At 36.6% G+C, this 19,612-nt stretch overlaps 3 protein-coding genes across 3 annotated transcripts in view; 1 reads left to right on the plus strand and 2 right to left on the minus strand.

Moving 5' to 3' along the window:
• The window catches only part of LOC129790123 (WD repeat-containing protein 19), an 829,031-nt gene that overhangs the window by 667,516 nt on the left and 141,903 nt on the right, over window positions 1-19,612 (minus strand). The gene's annotated exons all lie outside the window — the stretch shown is intronic.
• The window catches only part of LOC129790155 (protein O-mannosyl-transferase TMTC2-like), a 433,518-nt gene that overhangs the window by 139,431 nt on the left and 274,475 nt on the right, over window positions 1-19,612 (minus strand). The gene's annotated exons all lie outside the window — the stretch shown is intronic.
• LOC129790349 (protein obstructor-E) lies at window positions 16,002-19,016 on the plus strand. The gene is made up of 5 exons (XM_055827827.1): window positions 16,002-16,115; window positions 16,687-16,855; window positions 16,941-17,059; window positions 18,377-18,773; window positions 18,843-19,016. The coding sequence occupies exons 1-5, from the start codon at window positions 16,067-16,069 to the stop codon at window positions 18,994-18,996; spliced, it is 888 nt and encodes a 295-aa protein (XP_055683802.1). The 5' UTR covers window positions 16,002-16,066; the 3' UTR covers window positions 18,997-19,016.

A 19,612-nucleotide genomic window follows, 5' to 3' on the forward strand; every position in this document is an offset into this window, starting at 1 on the left:
TGGCGTCCTTTTGAGCTATAATGTAATCTAAAGTTTGTCGTAGGTGGCTGAAATTTTAGTATGTTATAGCTGGCATCAAGACCTTTCCAACGATAGGTCAAACACCTTTGTACGTTACGTAGAACCGGAGATATGAGCTTCTAAAGAAAAACCTAAAAATGGCAATATCTCAGGTTCTAGGGTACCTAGGAAGTCAAATGACCTATCGTTGGAAAGGTCTTGATGCCAGCTATAACATACTAAAATTTCAGCCACCTACGACAAACTTTAGATTACATTATAGCTCAAAAGGACGCCATTTTGAAAATTGGCCGCCATATGCTTTTTAGCGGACGAAACCAAACCGCACTCATTTTCCTTCCTTTATATGCCCTAAGGAACATTTATGCCAATTTTCAGCTTTCTAGCACTGCCTGCAGTCTTTTGCCGTGAGTTGACCTAACTATAATATGAGAAAAAAAGAATAAATTCAAGTTCTTCATGGCAAATCGTTGATATATTGTGAATAAAATTCTTTTATCTAACATCTTGTTCATTTCTTTGTGTAATATTGGTAACAAATCAAGATGGAGGCGCCTGGTTAAAACTAACCGATTCTATTTTATTACACAATAATCTTATATATTCGATGAGGACACCTTGTGATACATATATGTATAGTATGTATGTATGGGCAAATAATGACGTCATATTCTGCAACTTACCCCCAGCAGCGCCAGCGACACAAGCAAATATTGAAGTTTTGAAAATGAAATCCTACCATAAACATCATACAAAGAGTTAGAAATGCTAAATTGTAGCCTTATTTGTGCACAGTTGCATCTGAGAATGATTGCAATGAGTTAACGTTTACCATTGAATATTATTTCTACGGAATATTTCCAAGCTAAAGTGTTGATATTTTCACGCATCTCCGTCATTTTGCGACATGAAGCTCAAAAAGATCAAAGAAGATGCTGATATGTTGTTTGCTTCTCCCAGGTAGCTAGCTCCCTATAGAGTATCACTTTGGCACTTTTGAGTCCTTGCGGGGGTGGAAAACGGTACTTTGAGGTGAAGAGTCTTGTCAAGGAGGATGTTCTCACGATGCGATAAGAAGTCAATGGAAATGGTGGAAAATGGGCGAATATAACGGGGGGGGGACTGGAAATCAGTGATGGGGATGAGGATGGGAATTTGCAGACCCCGCGGGGTGATGCTGCCCCGTGTTTGTCAGGAACGCCAAACTTATGGCCAGAATTTGGGGGTGTTTCTTGTGTGTGCAAACAATGCAAGTTGCATGCAAAGTTTTGGCGGGAGAGTGAATGTGAATACCATTAGAGTTTTGGTGCGGCTCATGATGGTTTTTGCTTGGGGGGAAGGTGGTGACTGGGGGATGGTGTTATGTGGTGCAGAGGAGCAAAAAGCACACTTATGAGGGTGTCTTCCGCTCCGTTATGAGTATTCCACTCTTCGCTATCTATGGTGCTGCTGCTGTTTGACAATTGTCATAAAATGCAAAGTACACACAATGGCTCAGCCAAGGAGTTGTTGCAGTTTCGGAGCGGAAACAAATGTGTTCCACCAGTGTTGCCAGAATAAAAGGTGAGTGCGGGGGTGGTGGATGTGTGTGGTATGATTGTAATGTATACAGTGGTGCTGAACAAAGTCTCCAAAGTTTTTACTTCATTAAAATTCTATTGAATAGTAAATTCAGTTAAATTGCTTCATGGTTGTCTTCATTGTCAAATACACGTTTTCATCTCCCACAAAATTCACTTTTCAAACGTATAATGCTCATGAGATACCTTCTATATAAGTTAATATATGTATATTAAGTCTTTTCATTAATACTCGTATTCTTGTTTCAATTGTAAATAATTCAAATCAGAAAACTTTTCTTGTGAAAAAGGTTTCACTTTTAATTTTTACAAACGTAAAATTAGAGCATTTCTGCAAAGAACAGATGTTATAAAGTCTGTCTTCGTATTCGGGTGAGAATTTTTACTGCATTATATATCTATATAAGTTCTATTTATTTTGAAAACCAATGCAACCTCAAAGAATTACCATAATGTATTGAACAGAGTGCTTCCTCCACTAGAGGGCGGCACACATTACTGGTGACATCTACCGTCAAAATAAAACACGGAATAATGGCAAAAACTTCACCCTCTTCATTACAATTTTTCAATTCTGTTTTTCTTTAAATTAAATTTTCCATAAAAACCAGAATAAGAACCTTTCTAAGGGTTTCAGTATATGGTAATACTTCTTAATGAAATTTATTATTAAGAACAAACAATGGAACCCGTGAGCGGTATCACTTGCGTTGTGAGTAAGATTGGATTAGAAAGTGAGTGGTGTATAACACCGCAGAATTCCCCGAGAGTACCCCCAGAGGGGGATTTTGCCAAAATGCGTGGCGTGAGAATGAAATTAGTGAGTGTACGCCGATTTGTACGATGTCTCAATGAGGTGTTTTCAAAGTCATTTGAACTTTTTTGCCGCCCTCTTCCTGCCTCCTCACGCGGATAAAATATTCAGAAAGTTTCAAGCTCTGTGAGTGATTTAGCAACAAGTTGAGTCCCTTTTTTTCAATACTACCACACTTCGCACTTTGTCACATGCCACAACCCCCTGGGTGCCACACTGAGATTGATCGCATTTGATAAGAATATTGAAGGCGAATATTTGAATTGCTCATGAGGTAGTTGTGTCAGGGCGAAGGGCCGAAAACCCCTGGGATTATTGTTTTGATAAAATTCTATTCACCCGATGGGGGTGTGTCGCTAAAGCCCAATTTTGGCACCCTCACTCGCGCTGGATCATCCCTCAAAAAAAGGGGAGTCTTTTGATCTCACGAATTTTCTCCCCCTTTCCTCCCCTACCCACTTCGTCCCACAAAAATAGGGAGGATTTTTTTTATTGCCTGGTGATATATTTTTGTGAGAGGTTTCGAAATTCAAATTGGGGCTTGATTTCATGCTCCTTGGCCCCACGCTTTTCCATTCTCCTCCGCATACGCACACTTTTACGGAGGGAAACGGGGTAACAATTTCCATTAATGTTGTTTGAAGAGGTGACACACACGAACGACTCTCGACGCCAAAAAATGTAATTTCGCACATGAAGAGGTCACGGGAGGGCAAGGTAAAAGGTCATGGAAAAAAGCGAGGAGTGTGGTGTTAAAATCAAACAATATGGATTTTTTTCTTCATCATTCACCAATCTACGCAATTTGTCAGGGAATTTCAGACACGCGTACACAGCTGAGGGTATTTCTTGAGAGGGGGGTGAAATTCCACACAGCACACCTTTTTCACCTTCTTTCACTTTTTTAAAAAAAAAATCTTTTATGCTCTCTTAAAGCAGCACGTAATGTTTGGTTTTCCTTTCTAGACTTTATTTGAGGTAGTAGACTATACATACATATATGAAGAGAAATGGGGTGCGATGGTGAGAAGGGGGAGTAGCCCATGAAAGGTTCTTGAACAATTTAATTTGTATACATTTTATTTTATAGTTATGCGTGCGTAAGAATCCATATGAGTAGAATAAATAGATAAAGGAAACATTGAAGATGAAATTCTTCGACGACATTTGACATGAGTTCAGCATACTCTCCATTAGCCATATAGCCTCCCACATATATAGAGATGCTTCCTTTGGGGTATCTCTGTAGATTCCAAAGTATATACCTTCTTTCTGGAGCAATATTGGAACCCAAATGGTCAATATTTGAGTTTTAGTCGTCTTGAACGATGAACTGGCACACAATTATTTAAAATTAAAAAGATTTTTGAAAAGTCAGCTTAGAAATTATGTTTGATTGTGGATCTACCTGTAAACAATTTAAAAAGCTGTCTCTCCTAAAATCGAAAAGCTCAAAATTAATTATACAGGTCTAAAGCTAAACGACATGGAGACGTTTGGCAAAGTTTCTCTACAGAGATCAAAAGAATTTTAATCAATTTTCAAATTCAATTTGCAACTTCATTCATATCTCTTTTTTTTTTTCTTCACAAAAAGAAATCATTCAAAACATCGCATTGGGAAAAGAATATGTTTGGATTGTTTGGAATTTTCTTTTTCTTAATTTCTAAATAGAGAAACATTTCACCCATTTTCTATTTCCTTTCCATCTGTGAAAGATTGTGAATCTCGCAACAGAGAATTCACGACTTTCAGACAATTTGCTTCTAGAAGCAATTTTGCAGATTTCCATCTCCCTAAAATATTCATATCCGCCCATGCCTCCCAAACCCTTTTATCACTTCTCCTCTGCTTTCCTCAATGTCTTATCGAACTACAAATGTGATTTCATTTTGTTTCGCAACACACACTCACCCAAAAGGAGGATGTACTCTCGGAAGACATTCACTCCTCACACCCTCCATTCCCTTTGCCACCCCGCAACCCACATACTTTCCCTTGCCCCCCAATATGAATGTAATCAGTGACTTTTGCCTGTGAGACTTGGGAGAGACACAAGTCTCATTTATTAGATTTGTTCGGTATTTTATTGCACTGATTTAGTGGACAGCAATCTTCTTTTCTTCCACCCCCGCCCTCTCTATGCCACCCAGTGCTCCCCTATACAACGGCACTCCACTCAATATGTTGTTGTCGACTCTCGGTATCGCCTTTTGACTACCACACCACCCAAATAGTTTTCACATATCCACCCCTGAGACACACATTTTTCTCCCCAGGAACGTGCACAACTTTCTGGGGTTGTTGTTTGTAAATAAAATGCAAAAGAATCTCTCTCTTGTTGCCCCCTCCCTCTCTCAGCCCCTCTGTACTCCCTTATTCTTTGTCGGGCGTTTGGGAAAAAAATAGCACAAGATCGGAATTGGGTACACAAAGGCGGAGGGGGGCACTGGGGGTGGTGTCTTCATGACAAGGAAAAATCAAAGGGGAATAGTCGACAACTGTCTCTCGCATTGCACGAGGAACGCCTTCAGAAAATGATGATAAAGTAATATGGAGAGAAAATAATGAAAAATTCCAAACAAAGAGCAGGGAAAAGGCAAAAATCCTCATGAAATGCAATCCTTCATTGTGCATGGACTTTATTATTCATTTTTTTTTTTGAATTTTATTTTAATTTATTTTTTCGTTTACCGCAGTATTTAAAAAATTCAATAATAAAATGATGAGTTTTATGTGCTGAGATGAAAACTTTTTTTAGGGTGAACTACATATATATAGGTTAAATTATGAGAATCCAGGTTAATTGCCTATTAAAAAAGCTCTTTAAAATGTTTCAAATTTAATTCATAATAATTCGAATTGATCTAAGTAAGTTCAGTATGTAACGTTTGAATATATATTTTTAAGAGGGAAAGGGAAGAGAAGTAGCATATTGAAGTCCAATAATTTCTACATTTTTTTTTAAATATAGCAAAATGTTTCTAAAATTCTAATAGAAAAGGAGTTTACCAGTTTCTGTTAAAAAAACACAATTTTTCCGAACTTTTCCTGGACCTTTTTAATTTGTAAGATTTCCAAAAAAATCACTGGAATCGTTGCAATAAAAATGCTCATTCTTGCAGTTTAATCTCTTCTCTTATCATTAACAGAATCAACAAGAAAATATAATTAGTTTTCGAGACTCCAATCCCGAATTTTCGGTTGAATCTGATTTTATTTGCTTTTTCTATTAAAGGAAGCCGTCTGGTTTGTTCGCAACTTCTTCTATATACTAATTCCCTTTCACCCTCTACCTACACCAAACCTATTGTTGTGAATTTCATTAATTCGAATCATCGACTATGAGAGTTAGAAAACTCCACTATATAGAGAGGCTCTATGTCTCTGTTATTTTCCTCTTTTGGTCGATTTCACAAATTAAAAAGCCAGCCTGGGAGATGAAACTGCGGCAAAATGTTCCCCTTCATTTGGCGATTGTCGCCCATTCTGTCTCAATTGGCTCATATCTGAGCGCCTTTTTGCCGATTTTTCTCAATAGTTTATGTGTCTGTTTTGTTCTGTTGGGGAAAAGACAATGTAATGGGTGATGGGGAGCGCGCGCGTGGATGGGATGCGCCTTATCAGCTTCCAATTATCAACATGAGAGTTCTGTATGGCATATTTGTATCTGATGGGAAGCCACCACTCGCTGACTGCATATAAACGCCCGAAAATTCCATTTATTACACAATCCAACCCCACAAGCACCACCAGAGAGCACATTTTTCCAAAAACCCCACACACACACAAAGGTGGGGGAAAAGGGGATGATTCTGTGTGGGGTGGCTTTTGCGGGCGAAATGGACTTTGCTATTATCTCGTTGTTTACAACATAAAAGTGATCATATCACTTGAATAATGGAACAATTCTTCTCGTGGTGAAGAGGAATAAAAATGGCAATTTGCGAGATAATTTTGCTTGGGAAATACGCTTCCTAATTCCCCAATCTTCGTGTGGATTCTTCCAACTTACTTTTGGCTTATTTTTTCTGTTATGAGGGAAAAATATTTGCTTGGTCGAATGTTATATTAAATATCAATTTGAGAACTAACATTAATGTTATTTACTCAAAATTATTCATTTGGAATTTGTTTATGAACACATTTATTGAAAATCAATAACTTAGACATTGAATTTTATTAAAAATTCTACGTCGCAGATTGATGGAAAAATTGATGTTAAGATTGTATATAGATTGAAAGCTCAACTAAAAGCTCAGACGGAATTTTACGTGAAAGTTGTATAGAAAATTTTCTAATGTAATTTCCATGTTCAACATAATTTCTCTCCAACACTTATTCAACATAATAAAGAATTTCCAAAGACATGAATTTCGAGGCGAAAGATTTGACATAGTATCGCATTTAAGGGTAACGAAACCATCCCCTTAGGTGATTTTCCTGATCTACCAATTACCACATCATCCGATGACAATTGTTCACCCCGCGGGGTACACAAAAACAGGTGACAATGTATACAAAGCTTCCCACCCCCAACACATAAAATAAGATGGTTGGAAGAACTCAGAACAGCCACGGAACGACCAAATATGAGAATTACTTTTCTTATTTTTCTGCTTCTCCGTGTCTTTTTCAATCTTCCTAATTTATCTTCGATTCCACGACTTCTGTACGACGAAGTTTGGGAGGGTGGAGGAAAATTATAAGGAAAATCCCGTGATTTTTGGAAGATGAGAAGAATGAGGTTTCCACATCGTCAAACATCGACAACAATAAATAATCATTTGCTTGTGTTTTGCCATCTGCTTTGCCATTTTTCCAACCAAACCCCCAACTCTGGGTTCTTGCCTTTGGGGAGGAAAAATCACTAATCTACTGCACAATGTCATCAATCATCAGAGACAATTTGATTAACCTTTTCGGACTCAATATTTGTAACAATGTCATACAGGGCATACAAAGGGGAGGAAAAACCGGGAAAAATCATGAGAAAGATTGACGATTTTTGTACGAATTAATTTAAAAACAAAAAAACCCTCTTTCTTTTTCGAAAAGAAAAATTTAATTTATTTTCCCGCCGGAGGATATAAAAATTTTCCAGACTTTCGCCATACATACTTGCAAAAATTTGTATGCAATTATTAAAATTCCTGGAGGAAAAGGTGTGTAAAATGGCTGTTGCTCAAAAATTCATCTGGAACCCCCCCTTCTCGCCAATTACCATCCCCGCCCTCGCTGTTGGGGTGTTGAGCTGCAACAACCGCAAATTTGCGTGGTGTTTCGAAGAGAACACCTCAAATGGAATAAAATAAAAATGATATAAAAGCGGGGCAAATGGTTGTTTTTTTATTCACAGTGTATGAGGAAAAACAAGAGATCAAGTGAAAAGGACTGCGCCCCCTTTTTTTGCGTGTGGCACCCCTAGCAAATATTGGTGGGTGATAAAAAAGGCACTGGGGGTTGGATGGAAAATCAATGTTGTATGAATTAATAAAAATGTTTGACTCCAACCCCGCACATTGCAACCCCATCGCGCCTCACATACGTCTGATTAATATGCTCACATTGTTGGTGGGCCTTTTATATCAAAATCTGGCGCATTGTGTGCTATATATTTTGTGTTTTAATACAGGGTTATGGTGGTGATGCTCGGAAAAATCTACCCTATTCCCACCCTGCATACACACACCCCTTCTCTTACTCGCTCCGGTCCAATCCAAACCCCATGATCATTTTTATTGCAAAAATTTTTCGCCGCTGCCAACTCTCACAGAAATGTGTTCAATTCGTTGCCTATGAATGTTTAACAGCGGGAGAAATTTATAAAATTTTTATTATTACACGCGTTCCACTGAGCGGCATTTGGTATTACATGAATGATGGCGGAAATATGTTGAATAATCACAAATTCCTCTCCACCACCATACCCCCTCCACCACCCCCGCAACCACCCCATAACCCCACAGATATCAATGCGGAAAAATATTGAGTGAGCGAGCGAAAATTGCTGAGGGTGGAAAAGATTATGTATAGAAAATGTGAGAATAAATAGTTTTTGGGGTTCGCTGCACAATGCAAAAAAAGCGCTTTTTCTTCCCCATACCCACCTATATACCTACACCCACCCACATAAAATGGAAAAAAAACGTATACAAATCCTCGCATCAATATGCAAATCAGAATGAAAAATTCATTCCACGGTTTCTATCTCCGGCTGCGTGACTCTTTTTTTATGCAACTCCAGAGCCCCATCGACAATTTGGAGCACTTTGTTGGACATCAAAATGTTTCCATCTGTTCCAATTCGCCCATTGAGTCTCTATTTAGTTGGGGATTTTTTTTATTTCTATATGAATCTCCTCTACGTCCCTGATTAAAACTCTCTATACGAATAGCAATATCAATTATTGATATTCAGTTTTGTGATCCGAAAAAATGCTTCATACAATGTTGGGAGGGGTTGCATTATGTATTATTAAAGTGCTCGTTAGGAATTTAAAAATTTCTACTACAGAATAATGCTTCTATATTCACAGAAAGATAAGAATAAATAATTATTTTTTGACCTTTCGGAATTGTGAGTATTTTTAGAAGACTTTTTCTAGTCTTTTTCTCAGAAAAACTAATTGTTTATTTATCTATCTTTAGAAGATTTCTCAATTAACGTCCGTCTATCTCGAACTCTAAAAAATAAAAAAAAAGGAGTCAGAAATTTTCATTAAAAGCTGTAATGAATGTAGGTCCGAATTTTTCTTAAAGCGAAATAAAGAAAAAATTGTTTAAAAAAAAGAAAATGAGCTTTTTGAGAAAAAAAAACAGATACATATTTTTATTATTAACCAATTTTTTCTGTTATTGGGTCGACTGTTCCGGAGGAGATTATTTGCCTCAGACAGATAAATCGGACTTTTTTTTAGATTAAGATATTTTATGAAGTAAACGAGTTTAAAACCTCCTACACAGGAAACTCATTTTTTTATAAATTATATGAAGATAAGCTTGATGATCTACATATATGTACATACATATAATCGCAAGTATATAATATACGGAAGTTTTCTGATGCGCAGCATTTCCCAATAATTACCTAATATGTAATTCAATATAAAATTTGTAAAACATTTTTCCCGGGTTTTTCCCTCATTTTTTTCGCGTTCCCTACTCAATCATTGTTTCATGGGATACTTAACAAGAGAGAGAAAAAAACATTCTATCCTTTCCCTTTATTTTTCCTTGCACTTGCTTGGTACCCTTTCACTTGTGGCCCATCATACGGAGCATGAGAAAAAAAAGTTCAACATGCACGAAACAACGGAGTGAAAGAGCAAAAAATGACGATTTCATCTTCACACTTGAGCTTTTTTTTTTCATAAACAGCGAAACAACGCGGGAAAAAGTTGGGTAAAAAAAAAGGTTGGAGGATGGAAAAGCGTCACTTTTCGATGTGAGTGGTAGAGTGAGTGACACTCCGTGACAGTCAGTCAAAAACATATTTATTGCAGTGGAAATCGGTGCAGTTGGAGAGCCCCTGAATGCCAATGTGAATGTCATTGGGTACCCCCTTGCAGATTTTTGAGCTTTTCTGCACAGAAGCTTTTTTTTCCCTACATACGCAAAAAGCTCTCATTTCTCGGTAAAAAAAATTCAACTACACATCACGTGCTCGAGAATAGGTAGATACACCAGCAATGGTACACACATCCCTTTTCGTACTCACCCACATCCCTCGATCCATTTCATTCCACCCCCACAAAGTTACCCTTGACAGCAAAAACTATACCGCGTGAGCCTCCCGCCTCGTGAATGATTTCTGATTAAAGCAAAAGTAGAACAATCGGTCTGCGTAATGAAAAATTCCTGCACATTTTGCAACAGGGTGGAATTTTTAAATTAAATAAAACCCCACACAGGAATGGAATAGCAAATGAGAATCTCATTATTTCAATGGGGCGGGATAACTTCGCAAAAATTATCTGTTGGAAGGAAAAATTCGCATTTTGCTTTACACGCGCAAAAATTTCGTGTTGGCATTCATTTTGGAAAAGTTATTGTGCATTCATTTTTTTTTAATTATCGACAAAACCTCCGCAACCATACCACACTGTATTGGGTTACGAAACCCTGACACCCCATTAATATGTCATTGAACAAAATATATAATATGTTGACCAAAATTAACCATCACACTGCACCGCAGAATATAACCAATTCTACACTAGCAACAACAATAACTTGTTGCAAATTATCAAATTTGTACAAAACATCACCTTGTATTTCAATTTGTCAAAATCCCAAAAATTGTATGTAACTAATGCCAAGGGAAATCCCACAAAACAAACTCTTTTAATTAATTGAGTGATATTGAACACTTTCATCCCCCGAATCGTTTTGTTTTTTTTAGCAGAAAATCAATTATCACAATAAAATAAAATTGAAATAAAAAGCTCTTCAAGCTTTTTGTTTATGAGGGAAAATTGAATAAAATCACAAAAAGCTCATAAATGATTTTTAAATTAAAGTTTAATAAAAAATTAATTTTATTTGATTCATAAAAATAATATTAAAAGGTGAAATTGAATTTTGAGATATCAAAGATTCCTATTTTGAAGCATTTTATATTAAATTATTTCTCCTCCCCACGAATTTTGTGCAAATTCACTGGAAAGTATGTACATTTTATTTGTTGTAACATGGCAGTTTGAATGAATTGTGTGTCAATACCTTTTCAATGGAGCAATTTTAACAATTTGAGTGATGTCGATTGGGCATTAATAAATCATTTCTAGTGAGTTTAATTAAGAGAACATCGTATGGGACGACATATGTGTTTGATTTAGAGGGATTGACTGTGTGTGTGGTAATGTTTAAAATGGAATTTTGGACGAGTATGTGGAGAAATGGTGGCGTTAGATGGGTTTGGCGTTTTGTGAGAAATGGGATTGCATTTGCGGGAAAAATTTCATTTGAAGACGTTGGCACTGCTTGCTGGCACCCAAAGGGAGGAAGGCCCATCTTGGTATATATGGCAAGAGGAACCCGCCTGCGGTGGGACGCCAATCCGATTGAGTCGAAATTGGTGGGTAGAACCCACGAAAAGAGACCACAGATTGCATATAGCATTGTGGATGTTCCGTGGGACAGGGGGGCGCACCATCAATAACTGCAGAGGCGAAGGAGCTGGTGGATGCCAAAGGAGGCGGTCACAATCCACTCAAGTCATTTATTATTTTGCTCTCTGTCTCGCTTTTGTTGGGAAGTGCCCAAGGGGGGTTTTGAAGGGGGGTGCATCCACCGAAAAACAGGGTGAAAATTTCCCTTCTATGCTCTCTCTCTCTCCCCGCAATCTGCATAACATTTTTCTTGTACCACCTCACCCCTCCACAAGTTTACGCTTTTTGTCACTCCCATTGACATCTAGGAATCCCAATGCCATGTTTCTCCAACACAGACCATCCAACACAGCCCCCCGTTGAGTCGGATGCTCCCCTAGCCCGGAGGCACTGAGGATGCGACAAGATTGGATTTCTGCATCGGCATTTAGTTAAATGTCATGGGGGGGATTTTTCCATCGAAAATGCTACCCTCGCAAGAGACGATGCACCGAGAGAGACTCCATTTCATCTCCCCCAGAAACTCATAGGGATGGGTGAAAAAATAACACAAACCCCAAACAACCCCGATACAGCCCTAGAGATACTTCGTATGAGAGATTCCGTTGAGGACAAAACCAGGGCACACATGCAGATATAGGGTGGGATGTTTTCGTCCTTGTGTGGCTGCTGGCGACATTTTGAGTTGTGTTATGCAATTTTTCCTGCGACGATTTAATACATTTCCCAGCCATACATTCCCGGAACTCAGAGCAGGCCCCAAGGTTTAAGGGGTCGGGAGGTTGTGGGAGAAATCACCACCAAGCACTTTTACGATGTTGACGACGTTAACAATCTCTATTTTATATTTTATTTAAGTATACTAATTTCAAGAAGATTAAATTAATTTTTATTATGTAATTGTTAAATACAGTCTGTTCTACAAATATGATTTTTAAACGATTTTTTGCATAAAATTTAATACAGTATCAATAGCAAAATTAACATGATTAAACACTTGGGAAAAGCCTTGATCTTCTTGTCCCTAAAAGTGTCGGAAAGACTATCTTATTTTCTTTCTACATCCTCCCCTATATATAGCTAATTTAATTCTACATAATAGCCGCTATAGTTGGCCCACTAAATCCACTATTTACGTACAATTTTATAAACTTTTCCCAGAAAAGAAATAAACGAACTGTTGGGATGGAATTTTAAACCTACATACACACCGAAAGGGTAACTCCACAAGACGGTAATGAGATAAAATGGGCCGGGTTTTATATTTTTGGTCCAAAAGTTTGGTGAAAAAGGGAGCTTTTCGGTGGTTTTATGTCGAACGAGACACAGAGAATTCAACCGCATTTTGTTGCGAGTAAACTTTTAATTACTTTCGAATTTTTTTTCCTAAACCCCCATACAAACACTTTCACAATTTTCAGGAAGGGTGGGAGGGCATGGTCGGTGTGGTCACATTGGAGAGGAATTCCCAACGGAAGCTTAACCAGAAATATTTTTCACTTTGGGTGCAAGTTGGGGCGCTTTATTTTGCAGAGAAAAAAACTTTCGGGATCTTTTAACCAATTTGTGCAACACCCTATGAAGGGCGGGCAAGACGAGGACGAAGGAAGTTCACTTACAACGTAAAAAGCCCTTGTGGAAAATTTTTACATCGCCATTTTCCGCGCCACCCAAAAAATTTAACATTTTCAGGGGGTGCTTATGCTCCAAAAGGGAAAGCTCCTTCGTGTGTTGCTTGAGTTTATCAAAATCCCCAAAGCAATTCCAAAAGAGACTTCCAAACAGCACAAAAACAACGGGAGAGCGTAAATTGTGTGGAATACGATGAAATTATGGGTAATGTGTTACCCTAACACGTCACAATGAGTATGATCCATAAGAGAATTTCTTACAAAAATATACACGATTGGGTGCTTATGTAGCTTTCAGATTATTCGTTTAATTTTCCTATTGCAAATTTCGAGGAATTGCAAAGCTTTCAAAGCTCATTTAGTGACTTTTGCAATTTAAATTTCACATTTGCATTCCATCTTAAACGTCTCATAAATCAAAATTAGATTTCACACATCAATGAATAAGTATGAAGGTAATTGAGAATGTCTTGAGAACACTCACACAAAAAAATTCTATAACTCAAATTTAATTCTTGGCAACTGAAAAATATTGCGGTGTAATAAAGCACGCCAATAAGAAAAAAAAGCCATGTTTTATGCCAGAAAAATCTCAACTTTATGCTTCTGGCAATGGGTACGCAGAAGAAATATTTAGGGAATTATTCTGCATTATGCCTGGACCGAAAAATTACCATACAAATCCATTGCAATAAGCTCAATAAAAGCTCACAAGATAAAACTGTTGGCGAATGAAGTGCGACGTTGGGAGTGAAAAATGATTTTACTTCATGCAAAATTCCCCATTTGCCATAATCTCAAGTCATTTTTTACGAAGCCAGGAAAGCTTGATGGCATCTAATCTCAACATAAACCAAGAAAAAAAAACATTTTCTAATTTTATCTAATGCAAAACGCCAAATCCTCCATCTCATAAAATACTTTGGGTGCAGAAAAAAAAACCTCCCACACAGACAATTTCTTTGAAAATAGATCCTCTAGTAGGAAGAAAAGCTCAATTCCCTGATATTTTCCCCCATATGCAAATAGGGAGAAAAAAATTCAATAAAACTCCCAGATTAAATGGATGATCGTAAAAGGTTAACTGCATATGCTGTGTTGAATTGTTACATACATTTCAAGCTTCATTACCATTAAAATATATATAAAACACTTTTTTTTTCGTGCCTCCACAATGCTGGTAAATATAAAATATTGATTTAGTTCCAATCACATGGAGGTGTGTGAATTTTATTTGGCACATTCAAATTAAAAATAATCATTGTTAATATGAGTGAAAAGCAATTCAGTTAAATTGTATAGTTCCCAGTGAAATATCTGAAAATTTCATCTCTTCGCAATTGGTGTATTTTATTGCTAAATGAAAATGAGAAACAAATATTTTCTCACAAAATAAACGCTTTGTTACTCATTTTATTAACACAAACACCTCCATTTCCTACACTATATCAACAACAATATATTATTTTCATTACAACAAATTTTGGTTACGTTATTTTATTTTTTTTTTTTTGCCAAAATGTAATGAATTGTGTTGCAGTGACGCAGCCAGGGCGGGTATTTGGATATGTATAAACGCCCTATAGAGGTATTGTAGATTTATGCTGTTCAAATTTTCCGTTGTAGGTCAGAAAAGTTATTTCTAAGCTAAAAAAATCTTCGTTTTTCAAGTGTTAGAAAATAAATTACTAAACAATTAAAAAAAATGTCAAACGTTCAGAAAGAAACAAATGTCAGATGTTAATTAATAAACGTCAAAGGTTAGAAAAAAAACATCAAACGTTTGACAAGAAAAATCAATTGTGAGAAAGAAAATGCCAAATGATATAGAATAAACGTTAAATGTTGGAATAAGCGAAAAGCTTTAGAAGATCGTTAAAAAATGTCAAATCATAGAATAAACGTCAAACGCTACATTGAACGTTAAACTTCAGAAAGGGAACGTCAAATGTTCAAGCGTTAAAAACAAATTTCAAATGATATTATAAACCACGATCATTTAACGTTAGGAAAGAGACGTCAAATGTTTGGAAAAAAAATGTCAAGGAGTTCTTTTTTTTTTGTTTTATAAACTCCCATTTTGAACGAAATCTGACTACACCCCTGTAATTTTATTATATTAAATTTTTAATCAATAAAAACAAGAAAATAACGAATCAAAGTGAGAATCATTAAGAAAAAAAATTAATAATCTCAGCTGACTAAATAATACGGATTTACAATCTGACTAAGGCAATAGACAGAAGCATTATTTTAAGTGAAAATCATGACATTGTTCGACCCATGCGATCAAAATTGATGTGAAATCAATTAAAAAATTCAAAACTACACAATTTTTTATTCTTCAATGTTATAGAATTTGAAGTTTGATACAAAACAATCTTATATTGATTTTAGAGGTATAAACGAAATTTCTCATACATATAGCATTGCCAATTGTAAATCAATGCCAGGAAAAGTCTTTTGGGAAATAAAGTTCAAATTCAATTTTCAATGGGTCTTTTGTGCAAAAAGAAATTGAACAATAGCACGAAAGAAATGAAATTTTTAGTGACATAAAGAGAATTTTTCGATGTGCATACAAAAGAAAACTATATACCTACATAGGTAATACAAAAGAAACATGTGCAAATTAAGGTGGAGCTCAGATTGGACTTTTTATCACACCTGAATGCAGGAATTGAATGTCACAAACCAGTTGGGGAGCACCTTCACTCTTTTTTTTTCTCCATTTTACCCATAGTCAAAGACACCAATACTTCTTGAGAAAATTGTCTACACCACAACACCTTTTTGCGGTCCCCCACCATGGGGCATTCACTGCAAACGGAGAAGGTGGAAGTCTCTTTGAGGTAAGCGTCGTGTATCTGACCACGGTGGGAATTTAGTTGTGTGTAGAAGATCACGATGATCGCACTGAATTTCCTAGTGATTGCCTCCTTGGTCCTCCTTGTAGGTGAGTGTTCTTCCAGTTCAAAGAAAAGGTTCTATCGAGCATTCCTCAAGACTTGGCCTTTCCCATTAAATTTATTTCACTTGCTATATGCCTCTTCGTGACAAAACTCTTAGCACTTGTGAATTTGAAATTCGATGGTATCTTCTGCCTAAATGAAAGTGAAAGTTATATGTACATTTGTATACTTACCTAAAACATGAAACAACCATTCAAACCGCGAAGAAGCAATCAGTGATGGTTAATTTCTCTTTGGCGTAAATTTAATTTGTGGCAAAGGCATTGCTAAATAATCATTTCGATATAAGAGAGCAATTTACCGAGAAAATCACGCCAAATAGCATAAATTCCTCATCGCCTCGGTGAATGAAAGTGATTGAGTGACCTTTAAGTTTAACGAAGTATTGTTGTTGAGGAAAAAGTGAAGGAAGGCCCGAGAAAAAAACTGGTTTAGCTGAAGAAGAAATTAATATGCAAATATTGACATTCTTCACATAACATGAACCATCAGGCATCTCTCTTTCTGGTAATTTAGCCATATAACATAAAATACTTCCCCTCCTATGTCTTGCAGGACTCACCGTGGCTCAGGCTCCACCACGTAAGGCACCCACAAGGAAGCCACAAACAACAAAGTCTGCACCCCAGGAAAGCTACGACGACGATGGCACAACGGACCAATGCCCTGAACCATTTGGGTTTTTTGCTGATGCAGAGCAATGCGACAAATATTACGAGTGCAAGTGAGTTTTTCACCCCCTTTTACGGCCCTGAAAAGGACCCTTTTCTCAAGACAGATTTGATGTGATATACATTCTATGTTGACAGTGATGGAGCCATAACAGAGAAATTGTGTCCAGACGGTATGGTGTTCAATGATTTCAGCCCAGACCAAGAAAAATGTGACCTACCCTTCAACATTGACTGCACACAGCGTCCAAAACTACGTGAGTACATTGCTATATAAAATAAAAATCTCTGCCTCAATTGGTGCACATTCAATATTATATACACTCTGATAAAACTTTATGCGAAAATAATTAAAGTTTTTTGCTTTCAATTTATAAAAATTAAATTAGATTTTTCACTTGATGCATTTTTGTTGTTAATGTCACTTTAAACTTTTTAAAATAATTTAAATTTAATTTAAATTGAAGCTATTTTTTTTGGAAATTTTTGCACATCGTCTTCCCTGGAATTTCATTCAATTAAAATCACGATAACTTTTAACTAATTTAATCAAATAGTTAATTTAACATAATAATGCCACTTAATACCTACCTGTATAATTGATTTAATTCCAGTATTTAATGCACAACACTACAAAAATGTAAAACATAAAAAGAAAAGTTTTCTTGGAAGCTACCTTTTATTCATATTTCCTGATTATATTGAACAAAATTTAACCTTTGAATTACCTAAACCTTAATTGAAGTTAGTGAAAATATTTTTTAAGCTTCTTTGAGTTCAAAATAAGTAATTTCCGGAGGACAAAAACGAGTTAAATATTACTTTCAAAGCTCAATTAAAGACATTTTTTTCTTAAATCATTCAAATATAACTCAAAAGTCGATAATATTGCAAGTATCTGATCTAGATGTCAATAAATAAGATAAGAAGACTCATTTATTAACGTATCCTTAAATAATGAAATATTGTTTGTATAGTACGTTCATTTTGGTCTTGAATTACAAACACTTCATCATCCAATTTCAAAATCACAATATACCTTTGATAACTTATCGATTAAATTAAGATTATGCTGAGCAGAGCATCTATGCGCTCAATTATAAATCATAATTTTAATTGCAAAGCTCAACAGCTCATAGGTTGAATTAAATTTAATCATTTTATCCAACTTGGGTATCCTGAAGTGATTCAAATCCTCAAAAATATCGATACGTATTATTTTATCTAGCCAATGACTTATTTCACGATTATAATCAATTGGCTGGAGATGAGATGAATGTATGCATTTTTTAATCATACCTGTAGAATCATTCCAAGCAGTTTTGAAAATTAAATATTCTATTCTAAAAATTAATCCAGATTAGCACACTCGGAAATTTCTCTTGGTTTACTTTGAAAGCATAAAATTAGCAAAAACAAGTTTTTATTTTCAGAAAAAAAAACGAATAGATTTCGTCAAAAGAAAACTTGTTGAACTTTTTAAGCGAAATTTCAAGAATTTTGATTGAGAATTGACTTTTCTAGACGATTTTGAAGTCTTTCGCGAAAATTAAAAGCTTTTAAATATTTTGCAGAACCCCCACAACCAACCCTCCACTGTCCTCGTCATCATGGATATTTCAGTCATGAGGACAAGGGTGTTTGCGATAAGTTCTACTACTGCGTCGATGGGAAATTCAACATGATCACTTGCCCAGCAGGCCTGGTCTTCAATCCCAAAACCGGCATCTGCACATGGCCTGATGAGGCACAGAAAGCTGGCTGCTCAAGCGAGGATGTCTTCCAATTCAGCTGCCCCAAAGTGAATGAATCCATCGCCCAGACACACCCTCGGTACGCCGATCCCGATGACTGCCAATACTTCTATGTCTGCATCAATGGTGAGGTACCACGTCGGAATGGATGCAAACTCGGTCAGGTGTTTGATGACACACAGAAACGCTGCGAGTGGGTGCGCAAGGTTCCTGAATGGTGAGACCGCATGAACGAAGCATCGATCTCTGGGACTTGATTGATCTTATTTCCTGTCTTTCTTTGCAGTGCCGATTGGTACAAAGATCGCCTGACTGATGCACAACTCGATGAACTTGAGAACCCAAAGCCAGCAACAACAAGGGCACCCGGTTCCGTGCCCTCGAGGCGCAAGCCAATGCGAAAGCATAGCAGCAAACAAGTCGAACAGACTGAACAATAAATGCAATAATTCTTTTGGAATTCACCTTATTTTTCTCCTTCCGCATAAAACATAAAAGTATGTTATATAGGCACATGTAGGTATATGCGAAAATAAGCCTTCTGGGAGTGACAAGTTCCACCAAAAATAAATTCAAGCTTATCGTGCCCAAAGTCACTAACTTTTAATCAAATTTAATATGGAAAGGAAATCAAGTGGCAAAAGTATTTTCTCTTTTTGAAACATATTTGAGCTTTAGCACCCCTTGCTGGCATGAAGAAATACATATACATATATGTAGGGTGGAGGTTGTATTTTGAGGCAAAAAGCCGGAAAACGATAACGAATCACGCGATATTGAGAAAATGATTCGGAATTGGTTGCAATAAAACACGATGGATTTGTGGTGGTGGAGATTCAACCCCAAAAGTGGCAATTGATTAAACACCACAAAATCGCTCTTCAGCACGTCGTACTCCAAAAACCATGCATTTAATCACCTTCACACCCACTCGTCTCGCAAATATATACGATAGACCCCCATGGACTCTGAAGTCACATCTTTGAGGTGAATTTACAGCTAAATAGCATTGCTAATGCAATTTGGCATTATATTTGCTCCCCAAAAACGTTATTG

Source organism: Lutzomyia longipalpis, chromosome 2, assembly GCF_024334085.1.
Source record: "Lutzomyia longipalpis isolate SR_M1_2022 chromosome 2, ASM2433408v1".
NCBI classification, from domain to species: Eukaryota; Metazoa; Arthropoda; class Insecta; order Diptera; family Psychodidae; genus Lutzomyia; species Lutzomyia longipalpis.

Bases quoted from the DNA above. Each gene is read 5' to 3' on its own strand.
- LOC129790349 (XM_055827827.1), top strand. From the start codon at position 16,067: ATGATCGCACTGAATTTCCTAGTGATTGCCTCCTTGGTCCTCCTTGTA. The intron at 16,856-16,940 runs GTGAGTTTTTCA...CTATGTTGACAG, and splicing joins GACAAATATTACGAGTGCAA to TGATGGAGCCATAACAGAGA. The intron at 18,774-18,842 runs GTGAGACCGCAT...CTTTCTTTGCAG, and splicing joins GTGCGCAAGGTTCCTGAATG to TGCCGATTGGTACAAAGATC.